At 39.2% G+C, this 19,603-nt stretch overlaps 1 protein-coding gene across 3 annotated transcripts in view; it reads right to left on the bottom strand.

Annotated features, from left to right (window-relative positions):
• ADAMTSL1 (ADAMTS like 1) overlaps window positions 1-19,603 on the bottom strand; it is a 194,545-nt gene that overhangs the window by 52,519 nt on the left and 122,423 nt on the right. For all 3 annotated transcript variants that reach the window (XM_032206478.1, XM_032206480.1, XM_032206481.1), the window contains one exon: window positions 4,929-5,139. In XM_032206478.1, coding sequence (XP_032062369.1) covers window positions 4,929-5,139 — 211 coding nt within the window. The remainder of the gene's footprint in view (window positions 1-4,928; window positions 5,140-19,603) is intronic.

Raw genomic sequence — 19,603 nt, 5'->3', positions numbered from 1 at the left:
TATTTTATTTTAACTTATTTTAACTTATTTTAACTTATTTTATTTTAACTTATTTTATTTTTTGTTTTGTGTCTCTGCCCAATTTCTGAGATCTTTTTTGTGGTGGCTGTTAGTTGGCTCTCCATTCTTCTGCTTAGTCCAGACAGTTCAATTCCATTTCTCTCTTCTCCTAGTAAAGGAGAAGGGGGAGGTTGTGCTATGCTGAAATTACTAGGAATTGCTTATAGTTTGCAACAAAGAATTATGTCTGAGAAGTAGTAAACCACATGATGAAATTTTAAAACATATACTATATACTTGAAGACATGAAACGCCATTCTCTCTTAGAGAGAGGTAAGCATAAACTTTAATGAGAGCCTTATTTTTTTAGATATAAGTTTTTCTTGAAAGACAGAATGGAAGTTCAGACTTGAACACTGCAAAGAAAGATGTATTTATGTTCTGTTTGGATCGCTCTCTAATGAGTAAAAATAGTTTTTTGTCCCAATTAGAATGTTATGAAGCTCAAAAGCTTCCAAAAATTTAAGCAAGTAAAACAATACTTTAGTTTTCAGCAAAAGAAAACATTTATCAACCTTTCATTTAAGAACAATTCATTCCTGAGGAGAGAGTAAATCAAGAAAATGTAATTAAAAGTATTATTTCAAAATTGCCTAAGGACTGAGGTCATATACCAGAGCCAAAATGAGTTAGGCACTGTATAAACACAACAAAAGCATGTTCCCGTTGTCAGTCATACAAATCCAAGGGAGTCTCTCTGCCCTTCCATCATGACCAGATAAAAGAGTAAGACAAAACAAATCTTTTCTTGCTTCTTGTCCTTCAGTCATTCACACAGTCACTCACTACTCAGTGTCAAACGCTATTGACAAATGCCAAAGAAAGCCAAACACAGGAACAAGATTCCTTCTTGTCCAGAGGAACACTTTCCTAGTGTACTGTATTACTGCAATGGAGCTGTGCCTGCACCTGTCCTTCACTCCTGGAACCATTTCACTGGTCTGGAATCTCTGCTGACTTTTCTCCAGCGGAACCTTCCAGCTCCCACATTATTTCAGGGAAGCGGGTAGATCAATGGCAGCAAAGTCCACTTGGATTTACAGACAATAAGAAGCAATAATTTTGAGAGGAATTATTTTTAGACACATTTAGACACATCTTATTTAGACACATCCCATCTGAATAATGTGCTTGCTGTCTCTGTGTTCAGAAAGGTCTCACAATGCTGTTACAACACAGAATTGTGCTTGTGTCACAGGCAGGAGAGATATACCATGGTTTCACCTCACCCACCCATGCATGCAAAGTGTGACATTCCTGCCTCCCACAGTTGCTGAGCAGAGCCAGTTCCTATATCCCCCAGCACCCCTTTAGAGAGGATCTGGGACTTTGCGAGAGTACTGACTTAAAGAGATGCATCTCCCCACATTGTTACCTAATTATGCCTGGTTCAGCAATAAGCTTAAGGAAACATAGGGCAAGACTGATACTAAAGAAGACAATCCATACACCCAATTCTGCCATTTACTCATTCCTGTTTTTTATTGTTTTGTTTTGTTTTGTTGTTATTATTGTCTTTTTTATTTTTATTTTTTATTATTTTTTTTTTCTTTCTGCTTTTTGCATATATAGGCATAAGTATTTGAGCACCTGCACGGTGAGCCAGAGTGCAAAATTAATCTAGGCTAAACCTAATTGCACTTCAGGCTAGCTTTAACCAGGATCATTGTGTGATTGCACAGCACCTCTGGAGATTCAAGGAAAAGGGTGTTACAAATAAGGGCAAGAAAGAGCTCCCCACAGCAGCTATTGACTCCTCTGGTAGAAGCTTTTGAGGTCCCTTCCAACCCCTTCAATTCTGTGATTCTGTGAAGTGCTGGAAAATGCCATCTTAAACTGCTGGTGGTACCATGGCATTGGCTTCTCCTACAGCAGTCATCACTTTGATCTCTTCTATTCATACAAAAATCTGCAGACAATAATTAACACGAAGGATTGATGGTCCCCACTGAACGCAGAGGGAAAGCCAACTTTCTTTCTGCCTCAGCACATGCTTATGAGCATCCATGCACATGCATACACTGTACAGGATTCAGGCAAAAACACCAGTTTCATTGTTTGGGAGTCAGGGAGGCTGGTCTTTTCTAAAATTTGTGGAAAGAAGTTTCCACTTGTGGAAAGAAGTAAGTATCACTTACTCAGTAATAAAACAAAGAAGGATGAAGATTTATTAATGGATGTCTCCTATTTGAGGTCTACAGAGTAGATATTTATAGTGGCTTGTAAAAATGAAAGCGTATATCCACATTCCTCCAGAAACACACTACTGAAAACAAGATAAACATCCTAATGGATTTAGCTAAGGAATATAACAGTTTAAAAATAAATAGCCTTGAATCTGCAAAGAGTTATTTAAAAAAATTGCTTGGAATGTTACAACACTGATAATTATCCTATGTTTATCTGCCAGGAACACTGGGTCTCTTAAAGGCATTTAATTCAGAGAATTCTCCCTTAACAAGCATAAAGAGCCTTAGAAAAGAAAAATACTGTGCATTGCAGCTTTGTTTGGTTATTTACTTAAAATTATTTTGAGAGAGTGCTTGGAAAAGCATGATGAACACCACTGATGAGTCCAAAGAAATGGCTTCAAATGGTGCCACAGCAGATGTTGCCCTCCACTGCCTGTGAATATTTACTGGCACCTTCGTGCATGGCCCTCTGTCTCTCCACAGGTGGGAACATCTCTCAGGGACTCAAGATGGTGTGGAGACCTCTGTAAGGTCTGTAGGTTTATATTTTCAGATGCCTCCTGCAGGATTTGGGCTGCTGGAGACTCTCTGCAGAAAAAACGTGCAGCCATGCTGGCTACACTCTGACTTGGCAGCCCTGCTGTGTGGCTGGAGCTCTCCTCCAGATGAAGTCTCAGTGACCAACATCCCATCCAGATGGTCTCTTCCCTTGCACATCCCAGGAGTCAACCAGCGGTAATAAGCACAAAGCGCAATGCACTGGCCTGTTGATGCAGGCTTTCACATGGAGGTCATCCACAGGAAACCTGTGTGAGACAGAACTGCCACGCCTGGCTTTGCTACAGGGTGGACTTCTTATATACACAGGTTGGTGGTGCAAAGAAGGAAGACAGACGTCTTTAAAAAATGAGAGGATGGAAGTTCATTTTAGTGGATTAGTCTATTTTTTCTTGCACTACACTGTTCTCAACAGAGGCAGATAACTACGTGTAGAGAAGTGCATTGTTTACGCAATTTTCTCCTGGTAAAAGGGAATCACAAGAACTATTCAGTGGCCACATAACGAGTAGCTGAATATACAGCTGTCCTTCCTGAAAAGTGCAGAGGACCCTAGTTAAGCCACAGCAGTGAAATGCAGCAAAAATTCTTTGTCTCCACCTAGTCCAGAGAAGGCAGCAGTTAACACAAGAGGTGCAACCCGGACAGTCTTATTTAATTCCTGATCAATATGCTTGTTAAAGCCTTAACACTTAATTGAGCACCATCCTTCCTAAGATGTGTTTCACCTTTCAACAAGATTGAGAGCCTCTGTGCAGATATAAAAAATGCCTAAAACACTACTTTAGACAGGTAAAAATGTGTATGATTACACTGTTGAGGAGGACATTCAGCATCGTATAATGAATGTCTCTTCTGACTGTTCAAATAAAGTTGCAGAAAATTGCGTTCTGTAAGGACTATGGCCAATTATGGGCTTTTTAACTAGCACAGGCACACCTTTGAACATATGCTAACTTTATTATATTATGTGTTAGTAAAAATCTATTTACAAATACAGAATTAATGAGTGGATACAGCCTAGCAATATTGAAAGGTACAACTAAGCAAATACATGTATGTGAGTATCAGTAGACAAATTAATGTTAAAACATGAAATACAACTTAATTGTTTTAAACAAAGGATTAATGTCACAGGCTAGTTATCTAGTTTTGACAGAATATCAGGCTGGCATAAATTTTGGTTACTGAGAAGGCTGCCCAAATCCAGAGGTCTCCCATGAAGTACAGCTTCACAGACTTAGCAGCTTCATTAAGTAAGTACATTAACATCTTCTTGGCTGTTAAGTCAAAGGCAGATTTTATAAAGGGAGACTGGGAGTTATATGTAAGCACAGTGCCAACTGCTCTTGGTTTTCTGGTAACATGGAATGAATCCTTACATCCAACAGAACTGAAGGTTCAAATAGACATTTTGCTTGTACCTCCACTGTACAGTGAATTTTCCCATTCCTTTCAACAGCGCAACAGTATAATTTCTTCCTTCTGCAGTATCATATCCAACATAAACACCGTTAAGTCTTTTGAATCATGTGTTTGCATTTGCAACCAGATTTAAGCAAATAACCTTATTTCAGGTAGCCTACCAAACACAGAAAGCCTTGTACAGATCCATTGTGGGATTTTCAATATTCGTGTAAAAAGGCATGCATTTCATGAAGTACCTCACACTTATTTGTGACTTTGAAGGATGAGGAGTGTTTCTTGCCCTAAACTAAATTCGTATTTGAGAATAGAAGGAATACTCATCATGCTCCAGAGATCTTCTCCTCCCTGATAGTTGTAGCTCTGTATTCCTAGAAACCTAGAAATTCACTGCTAACTGAAATCCAGTGACTTCAGCTGATGATTACATTCCAGATCTTTCTGTTTGGAACCTATGGTCAGCCATTAAGAGTTTTCATAAATCTTGCATTAGAAATAGCACTGCTCATTATTTGCCTCTGAAAATCCTGATTCAGTTCTCACTAAGGAACAAAAAGCCACATTTTCATTTTTAATAGCTCATTAGAATGATTAATGAATCCTCCTAATAGGCTAACACAAAACAATCCACTGATCATGCACGTAATGACTACTTTAATGATCATAAAATGAGATTAACTCATACATTCTTACCTCTTGCCATTCTGTAGGATACCAGGAGGGTGGGCAGTCAAAGCGATTACAGGCTTGCACGAGGGATGGTTTAGGCTTATGGCACAATTCATCTGCCAAGATCACGGTCTCATTAGTTTCTCTTGATAATAGGTGAGAACAGAAGACATCTCGTGTCTGCAATCCGACCCCACAAGTAAGACTGCAGGTGCTCCATTTCCCAATTTCCCATCTGTGAAGGGGTCAGGAGAGAAAACCTTAAGCACAAAATGAAGTAACCTTAATTCTCCTCTTTTCAGAATGATGGAGTGAAGAAGCAGTAAATGAAAGCGATTTCTCCTTCTCTGACAAAAGTGACCCTTCTTGTAGCTGCATGATGAGGTTCCTCTGCATTTTTGGTTATTGTTAGAAGCTCTTGGGCTTCAGGTCTCTTGAACATCTGCAATATCACAAGAATAAGTTTTGTGTTCTACATTAAAAGTTTTTGATGGGCAGGAGCCTGGCTGTTGAAGACTGAAAGGACTTCATTAGCTGGTTATTTTCTGTCTTTAAGCAAAAGAAAAAAGCTAGTAACAATATTAATCAGAGGAATATATTACTGAATTCCTGAGTAGGAATTTCTTCCAGAAGATCCAGGGGAGCTGGATCCTGACAGGCTTTTCCTTGTTGTTGAATAGGGAGTGCTATGGCCTTGAAAGATGCAACAGGAGAACAGAAAGACCCTCTTTATCTTCTGGGTAAACAACTGCTACTGACCCAACCTTTCTCTGTGCTAGCTGTATAAATTTTCACAGAATCACAGAATCACAGAATTTCTAGGTTGGAAGAGACCTCAAGATCATCGAGTCCAACCTCTGACCTAACACCAACAGTCCTCCACTAAACCATATCCCTAAGCTCTACATCTAAACGTCTTTTAAAGACATCCAGGGATGCTGACTCCACCACTTCCCTGGGCAGCCTGTTCCAATGCCTAACAACCCTTTTGGTAAAGAAGTTCTTCCTAACATCCAACCTAAAACTCCCCTGGCGCAACTTAAGCCCATTCCCCCTTGTCCTGTCACCAGGCACGTGGGAGAACAGACCAACCCCCACCTCGCTACAGCCTCCTTTGAGGTACCTGTAGAGAGCAATAAGGTCGCCCCTGAGCCTCCTCTTCTCCAGGCTGAACAATCCCAGCTCCCTCAGCCACTCCTCGTAGGACTTGTTCTCCAGACCCCTCACCAGCTTCGTTGCCCTTCTCTGGACCCGCTCAAGCACCTTTTTTTGAATCAAAAGGATTTCTTTTTGGATTTTTTTAATTTTTTTTTTTTTTTTAATCAAAAGGATTTCTCATGGCTAGTTTCAGTGTCCATCACAAGAAAACCAGATTTCTGTTGTTTGGCATACTGAGAACACCCTCTAATTCTGTCAGCAATATGTTGAAAATTGCTTAAAATGTCAAGTCTCACTCTTGCACTCTACTAGAAATCAATTCAGAGATATACAGAAACACATATACAAAGAAGTCTTGTATCTAGAGTGAGAATATAAGAGAATAGTCTTCCCATCCACTTCAGACAAAACACTAGACTGATGTGGGCATACTCCTACATCCAAAATGAAAGTACAAAAGCCAGATACTGACACTTTTTCTAATCCTGAAGAATAGCTTTCTTGCCTGCATGATGTTACTGAAACCAATTGTCAGGGGAGTAAATTAAACATTCAGGACAAGGAAAGCTCAGACAACCTGCCCTTGTAGAAAGCAAAGCCAGGCAGAAACTAAAAGGAGTGATTATGATGAAAGACACCCTCTGGCTCCAACAGGACTGAGGCAGACAATGAAGGAAAGTTATGAAACATGTCAGCAACAAGAAGCAGAATTTATGAAGGAGCTATGGGGAAAAACTCGGATGTTTTAGGATCAGCAGTCAATGGAAACGGCTCAGCATGTTTAAAATGCACCATGTTAGTAAACATTTTATGGAAAAAAAACACATCACGGACTCTCACAGAATTATTCTAACTTCTCTTTTTATTTTATAAAGTTGTTCTGTGTATTTGTTCCTTCTCTCTCAATAACTTTCATAAACAAATTTAAAAGATTGTAGGTAAGAAATACATTTTCCTCAGTAGATGATAATGCAAAGGCAAAAAGCCACTCTGTTCCCCTTCTGAGCTCCATCTTCTGATTACTTTTTCTGATTTTATAGTAGGACAGGATGTGCCCTGAGCACCACTGTATGCAATATTAATGGCACTCTAGTTTACTTTTAGACAATAGCCTTGGTAGTTGTCCTGGTTTCAGTTAGAACAGAATTTTCTTCCTAGTAGCTGGTGGAATGCTGTGTTTTGGCTTAGGATGAGAAGAGTGCTGATAACACCCCGATGTTTTAATTGTTGCGGAGCAATGCTTATACCAAGCCAAGGATATCTCAGCCTTTTGCTCTGTCCTGCCAACAGGCAGGCTGGGGGTGCAGTAAGAGCTGGGAGGGGACAGACCCAGGACAGGTGACCCAAACTAGCCAAAGGGGTATTCCATACCATCTGACATCATGCTAAACAATATATAGGGGTGGCTAGCTGGGGGAGGGGGCCGGACTGCTCGGGGTTAGGCTGGGCATCGGTCAGCGGGTGGTGAGCAATTGCATTGTGCATCACTTGTTTGTACATATTATTAGTAGTAGTACTATTATCACCATTGTATTATTATTATTATTATTGTTGTTGTTGTTGTTGTTGTTGTTGTTGTTGTTGTTGTTGTTGTTATTTTCCTGTCTTATTAAACTGTCTTTATCTCAACTCACGGGCTTCACTTTCCATTTCTCTCCCCCATTCCAGAGAGGGAGGGGGAGGGTGAGCGAACGGCTGTGTGGTGTTTAGCTGCCGGCCGGGTTAAACCACGACAGTAGTGAAATCCACCTTCTCTTTCCTAAATGCCACAGCACTATTCTGCCATTAACAACCAGAAAAATGTGTTTAACCCTTTCTAAAAATTAATACACCCTGCATAGTGAGGAAGAAATTGCTATGGCCACTTTCCAGGCTGTAATACACTGAAGGCCACTTAAGTCTGATACTGGGAGCTATTTAGCAGTAGAAGAAGAGTGACATCTGGCAGCCAGTTAAACTAATCTGGAGTATGTTCTCCATATGAATGATTTGGGGGGATAGGTCTTCCCAGATTTTCCCATAAAATTGTCAGTCAGAATTAATGTGGATATCAGCTACCCTTCAGTTTTTGGCACAATCTAAACTGAGATATTTGAGTAGGTGCTGAAAAGAAGGCATTTTCTTATTTCAGAATCTATTTTCATACATGGTTAGTTGCCAAAAGTTGCTTTTATTCAAGTGATGGTAATAGCTGTTGCCTCCAGCAACTCATTGTTTGTTATTGGTATAAGAGCACAATGTTTCTTTTGGCAGTTCACATCTCAGTGGCCAGCAGGCCACATAAACTCTTTGGAGATCTTGGCTTCTGCAGAAGAGGGTGACTGTTTCTTCTTCCAGAAAGAAATGTTGAATTTCAATAAAGAGAAAGGATTTTTTTTCCTAATGTTTGAATTTTCTGTTGCAGGTTGCATCTGTTGCCCTACCCATAATATAATTTTATTCACAATTCCTTCCAGCTGCTCTAAACAGGAGAGTTCTCAGAGGTGCTCAGGAAATATGAAGTCAAATTCCCTCTTACCCTTGCGTTTTCATTGACTTTTTGGGCTTTCATAGACACAAAGCAAAGAATGTAGAATAGAGTAGGGATATACAAAGTAGAGTAGGGATATGCAAGTAACCAAAATAACAGATGATATGGATTGGCAGAATTTCACAGTCCTACAAAAATAGAGAGAGATCAGTAATAATCTTATTGAATAGAATCACAGGACTATAGGATTATTTTATAATAGCTATAGGTGATTGCACCACTTTGTAAAATAGGTAGGAGAGTACTACTACAAGTAGTTTATAAACTATCTTTCTTCTGTTGGAGATAGTATTTTTTTCTTTTAATACTGTCTCACTTCAATAATACAATTTTATCCTTACTATAGAGTGTTATGAGATGTGAGCTCAAATAATTTGTCTCTTATTTCATATGGTCTTTATGTACACATTCCTCTGTCTTTTTATTTATTTATTTATTTTTATTTTTGATGATTTGGCCACACTGAACTGACTTTTCCAACCAAAAAAAAAAAAGGAAAAAAAAAAAAAGGAAAAGAACATCATGATATTCTGCATGTAACTGATAATGTCAGAATTAACATTCAAGTAGGATAATCTTACACTTAAAAAGGTAGTTACAGGATCAAGCTAAGGAAAACTCACACAATTGGGTTTGGCAACTTTGTATGCTGACTGTGGTTGTTGTTATGGTGTAGACTTCAGGAAAAATTTGCATTCTTACTAGTTTATAGCCCAGATGAAGTCATTGGTTTGGTACTTCCTGTATTCCTTACCAAAGCCCATTGAAGAGATTGCATGGTTTTTTTTCTGGAATATTCTTTTGATCCCTCCTTCTTTCTCCATCACTAGTGCCCAAACCTATATGAATATGTAGCAACAGAGAAGCAGTAGCTTTTTAGCCTTTTCCACAGCAGAACTTTGGCATATCTCGTCCCCTAAGCCCCTGGCTTGTCCTAGCTCTAGGTCTATCAGTTCATCACTTGTCTGTTTCCATCTCCTAAATACCTAAATAGCAGTTATTTAAGCACAACCTAGTCTTTAAAAATGTCAATTGCTGTATTTCATGAAAACAAAACAAAACAAAAAAGACAGAATTCAAAAGGTGAAAGGAAGGTGTAATGAGCAGAGGATGGTCTTAAAACTCAGATTATTTCAGGTATCATCATAAATTCAAAACACTAAACTGATCATAGAAACATGGCACTTTCCAGATGAACAGTCTCCTGCTTCTAGCAGACTGGTGCGATGCCTCAGTATTTTTTTTATTTTATTTTATTTTATTTTATTTTATTTTATTTTATTTTATTTTATTTTATTTTATTTTATTTTATAATTGGTGATTTGGACACACACATTTGTCTGAATGAACTAGTGAACCTGATTTGGCTGCTCAAAGCAGTGGTTTTCCTTTATTTATTAATTTTTATACACAATGTTGTGTGTGATCTAAAACTCAACAGAAGACTGTGAAAAGCCAGTCCAACCTGAGCACTAAATTTCTTGCACCTCCAGCAACTATAAACTAACAAAACTGAATCAATAATAGTCAGATTTTAGGAAAAGATAACACCCATCTAGGAAATATAACAGTTAATTCATATTATGAATTATAATTATAATCTGTAATATATTATGAAACACTGATTTTCATTGATTTTTATTGATTGACATCAATGTAATTTTTATAGGTAAATGAGTAACTGTAATTTTCTGGAACATACTTATTGAGTAAGTCAGGCTTCACTGGGCAGTGCTTATGCATGTGCTGTTTCAGGTAAACATGCACTTTTCACAATTCATCATGCTCAGTATCTTTTAAAATGTGAGCATTTGCAGATCCTTTAAATTAAAGAAAGAGAACAATTGTGAAGCTCCAGTTTGCCAAAAAAGGGGTCAATGATCTGAAAATCTATATTTATATCACAACAAAATTACTCCACCATTAGAGTAAAAATCACAGAACCACAGAATTTCTAGGTTGGAAGAGACCTCAAGATCATCGAGTCCAACCTCTGACCTAACGCTAGCAGTCCCCACTAAACCATATCCCTAAGCTCTACATCTAAACGTCTTTTAAAGACTTCCAGGGATGGTGACTCCACCACTTCCCTGGGCAGCCTGTTCCAATGCCTAACAACCCTTTCAGTGAAGAAGTTCTTCCTAACATCCAACCTAAAACTCCCCTGGCGCAACTTAAGCCCATTCCCCCTCGTCCTGTCACCAGGCACGTGGGAGAATAGACCAACCCCCACCTCACTACAGCCTCCTTTAAGGTACCTATAGAGAGCAATAAGGTTGCCCCTGAGCCTCCTCTTCTCCAGGCTGAACAAGCCCAGCTCCCTCAGCCGCTCCTCATAGGACTTGTTCTCCAGGCCCCTCACCAGCTTCGTCGCCCTTCTCTGCACCCGCTCAAGCACCTCCATGTCCTTCTTGTAGCGAGGGGCCCAAAACTGAACACAGTACTCGAGGTGCGGCCTCACCAGAGCTGAGTACAGGGGGACGATCACCTCCCTAGCCCTGCTGGTCACACTGTTTCTGATACAAGCCAGGATGCCGTTGGCCTTCTTGGCCACCTGAGCACACTGCTGGCTCATATTCAGCCGACTATCCACCATCACTCCCAGGTCCTTCTCTGTGTGGCAGCTCTCCAACCATTCCTCTCCCAGCCTATAGCTCTGCTTGGGGTTATTGCGCCCCAGGTGCAGGACCCGGCACTTGGCCTTGTTGAACTTCATGCAGTTGACCTCAGCCCATCGGTGCAGCCTATCCAGATCCTCCTGCAGAGCTTTCCTACCCTCAAGCAGATCGACACATGCGCATAGCTTGGTGTCATCTGCAAACTTACTGAGGGTGCACTCAATGCCCTTGTCCAGATAGAGGTGCTCTAATAAATATTAGAGGTGCTTTTAAAAAATAGCTAATCATGCCATTTCCTTATAAAGAGAATTCTTTTGACATACTTAACAGAAATCTTGCCTGCAGATGATAGATTCAAGTTTATCACGTTATACATCAAGGAGTTTCAAGTTTTGTGAGGGCTCACATATTCATCAGCCTGGACACTTGAACCCAACATTAAGCTCTTTAAAGTGAAACCAAAAAAGCCTCTAACACTTAACGTGAGTATGAGCTTCTAAATAGTTCTATCTGGTTATTTTTATTTATAAATGAGCTTTCCCTTTTTCTCGTGACAAGACAAAAAGTAGCAATGCTATATAGTGGCTAAGCAGTTAGGGTGAAGAACCGAGGGACTGTGTGAACAGAACCCTTCTCCTGGCTCCTCACTGGGCTCCAGTGGTGACTGAGACCAGCACTGCTGAGTCTGCGAATAGCCCCTTTGAGTACAATGAGAAAACTCAAGTACTGGACTTCATGCTCTTCTCCCACATTTCCCAAATTCACATTTGCAAAGTCATAACAATACTTTTCTCTTGGGTTTCATCTGTGCTGTCTGCTTAGGCTGTAGTTCTGCAACAGGGATGATCTCTTCCTCTGTCTTTATCTACTGCCTAGCACAATGGGACTCCCAGCTAGACAGGAGCCTTCGGGCATTAGTACATGTATGTTGCAAATAACAACAGCGACAATAATGTACTCTTGCCTCAGTTTTGAAACTTCCTTCTCTTTTCTAAACAAACTGGACCCCACGTAATAATTCTGCTAGCTGGCTAGACCAGAAAATGACACCAGTTATTAACCAGCTACTCATGTCAGGAGAGGCTGCTAGAGTCAGAGAAGCTGCCCCTGTGGAGCCATTACCTCTCAGAACGAAACACTCTCGCACCCCCTTAGTCAGCCTGGAAAAAGTAAATGATGTATGCAGAACTAAAAATATATATATATAATCTTGAACCAAATCATCCCTATGGAGAGAATGGCTTTGGATCAGTCCCTATATGCATGGCATATATGGTAGAAACAAAGCATTCTAAGCTGTTAGGTGTTATAAGTGAAGGACATTTTCTAGAGATACACAATGTTCATCCTGACAGAATCCCTTTAAGAGCTGCCAAGAAAATTGAACACTGCACAGGAGAAGTAAATACCCTTCTACACAAAGACCTCACAAACTAGCTAAAAAAGTGAAATTGTTGTCATTTTTATGTGGTTAAACCATATGAAAGTGAAACAAAAGAACTTTTTCTTTTTCTTTTCTTTCTTTTTCTTTTTTTTTTTTTCTTTTTTTTTTTTTTTTCCTAAAATAAACATTCATCAGTGTGGAGAGAGGTTCGCCTGGAAGCGTCTTACTTAACATCTGACACCTGCCTGCATAGAAACATTACTCAGTGCACAAGGGAGTGGTGGCAGCTGTGTATATGCACATGCAATGGACTAAATCCCATACCACATTAATATTGGCTGCCTTCTGTCCTCAGTCTGTGCATCTTGCATTGGATGCTGCATAGTGAGAAGAAGTCTAATGAGAGCACATATTTCTCCATTTCTTTTCTGTTATTGATCTGGAGCTGTGTTTGTGGCACATCCTCCTATTTTATTAGTGATAAAAGCTTTCATGAGAGTTCTTTAGCAGATTTTTCTTGGGTTGAGTAAGTATCTTCAGTGTCAGGTCTTAAATACCATTCAGAAGGTGATCTTCAACTTTGGGCAGCAGAGAGAATTAGCGTTAATCCTGGATGGGAAGCAGTGTTTCCTGTGAGGCTTCAGGACTAAGATGAGGACTCAAAGGTCAGTTCCTGGTTTTATAATTAAACTAGTTTCAAAGAAAAGGGTATAAAAGATAACAATTTAAATACAACAAATTTTCCATTCAGCTGTTAACTTATTCACTGTAAAATCAGACTCCTTTGAAGTGAAGTGTGAGAGTTAAGAATGGAAGGTAAAACACTGAGTTGTGTATCTAGGAAGTAATCTCCCTACTTCCATGACTCAGTCTGTGTTAGAGATTAGAAATAACATTAGAAAAGTATGCACACATCTCAGAGGAAAGGTGAGATGTAACTAATACTTGAAAAGGTCGATACTTTATTAAGAAATAAAACTTTAAAGGCAAAGTTATTTTTAATTAAGAGTAGCAACAGAAAAATAAGTCATGCTTGTTGTCCAGTGCTAGTCTGACAAAATTCTACAGCCTGATTTTAAGTATTTCTAATGTGACAAGGGAGCAGAACTGCTCTGTGCAACAGGCAGGGTAAGTTTCATGGGGTTGCTGTGCACAAGAAAGAGTAAGGATCATTTCTTCTAAAAACATCTTCCTTGCAAGTGAAGGCAATACATTTAAAAAGAAACCTATGCAGCCAACACATGCAAGCAGATCAAAGGCTCAATGAGAGTGCTCTGGGAGATGACAGAAGTGGCCTGCATTCACTCTCTAGGCTTCTTGGTATCAATGAATATTGCAGCTCATTATAGCTGAAAGTGGCAGAGAGCCAATATTTATATAACAGAGCCAAATGGAGGAAAATACAGGAGGAACCTGAGAGGTCAAAGAAGAACAGAGGGTAAATGGAATATGCAACAACTCTACAAACGGCAATTTTGGTTGCTGACGTATTTCAAGCAATATATAGCTCCTTACAGTAAATAACTCTTGCTGCTCCTTGAACTGAAGGCAGAGTTCATCAACCATTAGATCAGGTCAGAAAAGAGGGTTTGTGTTTTTATGCCAACATTGTGAACAGCCGGAAGTTATCCAGTGGGTCTGTTGAGGGACTACAGCAGATGCAGAATGCATCTGGGGCAACATGAATGGCAACTTCAGGTAAGTGAATTTGTTTGGCAGAGAACTGTTTTGAGAGATTATCAGGCATACTGACTACAGAAATATATCTCACAGAAGAATTTTATGTTGTGTGATAATTGAGACACTGAGATAAATGATAGCAATGGCTGTGTTTGATATAGGTGCACAGACCAGATGAGGCATGATAAAGAAATGAGTTGTTTTGGGCTCAAACTTAGACTTGGGCCAATGTTCAAACTATCAAGTTCTTACAAGGATGTTGTTCAGTGCTTTACGTGTAATACATTGAAACTAGGTCTTCTGTAACCCCTTTCAAAAATTAAGATAGTAAACAGTTGTGAAGCAGGGTATATAGTGTAAAGGTGGAAATGTAGTTAGGAGGTAATACAGGAATGTTTGAGGCATACGACAGAAAATGCACAAATTGCACTTGTTGTTATGGCAGATGGTCCTCATGAATGAGGACTGCAGGGTGGAACACATATTTTGGAAACTACAGTAGAGCAGGATAATATCCCGTGCCGTAAACCTACACAAAAATAATGTAAAAACACAGGAACCACTAATTTGTCAAATATACCGTGCCTACCAGTTTATGAAGTACTCTCACGCACTTCTTCTCTGAAGAAGCAGGGGGAGAGTATAAGTTAAAACCCTGCTACCCAGACCAGAGCTGTGTTATGTCCAAAGCTCCCTGGCTCTGTTCACACTGGTGCACTCCATGCTTGACTCTGTCTTGTAAGCCAACACCTTTTCATAGGCCTAGGTTTATACCATATGGAAAATATTAAAAAACAGCTGTTCTTGAAGAAGAAATCAACAAGGTTGCAGATACCAGAAGACAAAGAAAGAAAAAGCTCAGCATGTGAGAAAGATGGGCAATGAACTGATCACTTGTAATCTGTAATATATCCAAAATAAAGCATTTTAAAAATGAGATTGTTGGAAATACATATAAATGGCTTGGAAAGAATATACAAGAAACCTGACTTGCCAATCTGTAAGATCAACATTCATGAATATGCGGTTTTGTTCCACTGAGTAATAGGACTCTCCTCAAGCCCAAAGATGCCTTTCCTGAAACGATCAATGCAGGAAAGAAGAGAAGGAGATGTCACTGGACTGAATGGACAAAGAAAGCAGATTCATGAATGAGGCAGTGTTCAGACAACAGTGAGTGGGCTTAAGTAATTCTCTAACAAGTCCAAGTTTTGTGAGCAGTACTGCCACAGAAAAAGCAGATAACATGAGCTTCTTGCTGACCTGGCTGGCAGTATTACAGGGATAATATTTTTGTTAGGATGAACTGTTCTTGAACTGTTCCGCCAGTGCAAAAGGTACAAAAAGGCTGTCTTTCAAAATCAAGCATACATCTGTCTCTCTCTCTCTCTCTGTCTCTTTCTTTCTCAGCAGGGGAAGAGGAGTATGTATATACTTATGGTACTGTGGCTGAACTTGGGAAACTCCCAGTGCCTGCTTATGTTTGAGTGTTCTTTTTCTTTGGGGTTCTTTTTGCAACACCCAATTTTTGCAACAGTTAGGCAATGCAAGAATCTTGATCCAAGGGCACATCCAGACCCAATATTGTTTCTTTAACTTCCCCTTTGAGACCCTGATGCTCGTACTGATAATCTATTTAGTAACTTACTCATTTTTCTGCAATAAAAAATGGAGCTCCTCATGCAGAGTGAGAATGTTCTAAACTCATTTGACACTGAAATGAACCAGACATAGTTAAGTTTTTAGATTCATGGGAATCTACCAAGATTTGAGTCTAACCCAAAAATACATGAAAGGAAAGGTTATAATATATTTAAAATGATGGTGTCAGAGAGGTTACTATGTATAAAATCAAATTTCTAATAAAACATTCTGTATCTCCACTCAAATAGCTGTATCAATACAGATCTGTGTGTACAATGCAGGGTCTATAGAATGGCAGTTTGATACACTTCTCCCCTAAATTTCTCTGAATGAGAAACTGTTTCTTAGATCTTGGAGAAAATCTTGGCTTTAGACTGTACAGTCTGATTCCTCATGGGAAGAGGAATAAACTTGTCTAACATATAAGAACAACTTTTTTTTTTTAGATCTGGAGCAGTGACAGTGCGACTTCTATAAGTGGTTGTAGCAGGTTGTAGTGGGGTGGGGGTCTGCACATTCCCTCATGCAACAAGTGATAGAACATGAGGAAATAGCCTCAGGTTGCACCAGGAGAGGTTTAAGTTGGGTATTAGGAAAAAAATATTCTCTGAAAGGCTTGTGCAGTATTGAAACAGGCTGCCCAGTGGAATAGTTGAGTCACCATCCCTGGAGGTCTTCAGAAGATTTGTAGATGTAGAGATTAAGGACATGGTCTAGTGGTAGACTTGGCAGTGCTAGGTTAGTGGTTGGACTTAATGATCTTAGACATCATTTCCAACCTAAATGACTCTATGATTCTATGATTCTCATTAAATTAAAAACAAAAACGAATCCTCTGTCCAATATAGTTAAAACAAGACAAATCTGTGGATAAGCTGGGTAGTAATTAAATACATTGCCATTCACCTCTCTATAAGTGTTTCAAATTGTTCCCAAGGCTGTGAATGACTAAGATCTATATACAGCTGGTGACATTGTGAAGTCAGCTTAGTTACATTTCTAATGAGTAATTGCACACCACAAAATCCTCTGTCAGTGAGCTTTTGAATGCCTAACAACATTAGCAGAGAGACTAGGAAGTGATCAGGAATGGATCACTTAATTAAAGATGGAAATTTTAATGGTCAGAAATAGAACAGCTTACTCTGCTACTGCAGATACAACAGACCTACTTGACAGATTCAGCACACTTTGTTTAATCAGTCTCACTCCTTCTATAGGTAGTTAATTCACTCCAAATCAAACTATAAATGAAAATGCCTCCTCAATTTATTTCAAGTATAAATCTTTACTGATGTGTAAGTATTGTACAGAATTGTACAGTACATTTTCAGCAGTTAAGGCCATATTTTTATGCTTCTTTTACACATCTCATCTTCTTGTCATTCAATATTTATTTGTTAAAAAGTATTGGGCATTCCTTTTAAACTGATACAGTAAGTTACTTCAACAGTACTGTAAATGGAAGATATAATGATTGTTTCCTTTTCCCCCTTTTTTAAAAAGAAAGCGATGATGCATAGTAAAACAATCCATTTATAAGTAGCTAATCTCACAGGATAATGCTACTGTGAATAAATTAATCCTGCCACAAAACATTTGACCTATCATTGAATTTGGCTCAAGAACAAAGGCATACACTTTATCATTATTCTTGAGAAAACTTTCTCTTGAGAATGAAATACTGCCATTGAGGCAGTGAATTAATACTCTCAAGAAAATTAAGAATACATTCAGAACAAGCTAATAATTAGAAATTAATATCTGAAATGCAGAAGTAATATTTGTTCAAAATATAGAAAAATATCAAGTGGTAGCAAATATTAAGTTCTAGTTTATACACACATTAATGAAGAGAAAGATGCAGAGAAGTGGACTGCATTAAGGTGACTAAAACTAACAGTGCCAGTAAAAAAAAAAAAAAAAAAAAAAAGAAATGGAGGAAAAACAGTCCAAAGCAGAACTCAGTCTCTATCATGGCTTTAAGCTCATGGTTATCACAAACCAGATTATGAAAAGCCTGTGATAGGCCATCATCAAATTGTGTTTCAACTTAAGGATGTACCATCTTGGCAAACTCCAAGCTTTGGGTAGAAGAAATTCATCTATATATCTATGTAGGACACTGAATAAGAAGTGTGGTCTATAATTGCTTGAAGTAAGAAAATATCATTACTAAAAATGTATTTACAGTTGCATTCTAATATTTTATGAGCTAAAATGGAGAAAAATGTCTATGAATGAAATCCTATCTAATGAGTTAATTCTTATACTATTAGAAATTTAAATGACTGGATTAAAATAAAATGACTGATACAGAGACTCCAGAGCTAACCACTGATCCTAGCAACCTGAAAGCTGCCTCGTTCTTCATGTTTAAATGTGCTGAAGAGGTGCTGAAAAGGGTCCGCTTGGTGACTCCATTGTAACTGCTGTTGAGAAAGAGATACGAAGGAACATGCAGTTCTCCACCATCGTCAGCACACCCAGCAAGAACAGGGAAGGATGGGCTGTCAGGCACATCTTGGACAATCTCTTAACAACTGAAAAAAGTATCAAGTGAGATACTTGATACTTTAAAAACAGGAGGGAGAGAAAAAGAAATGCTTTTGGGTCACATTAATACCTTTTAAGTCTGGGGAAATATTGCAGTAGTGCAGGATATATATAGTGCAGGTGTACAGGTAATGCAAATATAGCATAACAGAGTGATAGCTCAGGACAGCAGCCTGTTTAGATGGCTTTGTACAGCACTGTCTTTAGCAAGGAAAAACTAAACAAAATGTATGTTTGAGATTCTCCCACAGACTCTTTTTTAAGCTTTTTCTTTACCGTAAGTCTTCAAATATGGGTGAAGCTGTCCAGTCTGGCATCCCATTACTTATAATATCTGATCCTCCAACCTACTTTGCCAATGGTTCAAGTTGTGGACTGCAGATCCTAGGAGACTCTCTGGACTACTTAAAAGACTGTGAAAGACATTCTCAATGCACTTTGGTTCAGAATAGACTGAAACACATTCCACTGGAGAAAAAGGCTGGAGTCTGTTAAAGACTGAAAAAAAATATTGAACAAGTCCGGGACAAAGACAGGGTTCAGAATCACAGAATGCCAGAATTGTTTAGGTAGAAGAGACTTCCAATATCACCTAGTCCAAACTCTGACCTAACACTAGCAAGTCCTCCACTAAAACATATCACTAAGCTTTACCTCTAAATGTCTAAGACCTCCAGGCACGGTGACACAACCACTTCCCTGGGCAGCCCATTCCAATACCTAACAACCCTTTCAGTAAAGAAGTTTTTCCTAATATCCAACCTAAACTTCCCCTGGTGCAACTTTAGCCCAATGCCCCCTCGTTCTATCACTGGATATGTAGGAGAATAGACCAATCCCACCTTGCTACAGCTTCCTTTAAGGCACCTCTAGAGAGTGATAAGGTTGCCCCTGAGTCTTCTCTTCTCCAGGCTAAACAATCCCAGCTCCCTCAGCCACTCCTTGTAAGACTTGTTCTCCAAACCCCTCACCAGCTTCGTCACTCTTCTCTGGACTCGCTCGAGCACCTCAATGTCCTTCCTGTAGTGAGGGGCCCAAAACCGAACACAGTACTCAAGGTGTGGCCTCACCAGAGCTGAGTACAGGGGGACAATTACTTTCCTAGCCCTGCTGGCCACACTATTTCTGA

This window comes from Aythya fuligula, chromosome Z, assembly GCF_009819795.1.
Source record: "Aythya fuligula isolate bAytFul2 chromosome Z, bAytFul2.pri, whole genome shotgun sequence".
In the NCBI taxonomy this organism is placed as follows: domain Eukaryota; kingdom Metazoa; phylum Chordata; class Aves; order Anseriformes; family Anatidae; genus Aythya; species Aythya fuligula.
The sequence above is the reverse complement of the archived record's forward strand: the minus strand, read 5'-3'. Positions and strand labels throughout refer to the sequence as shown.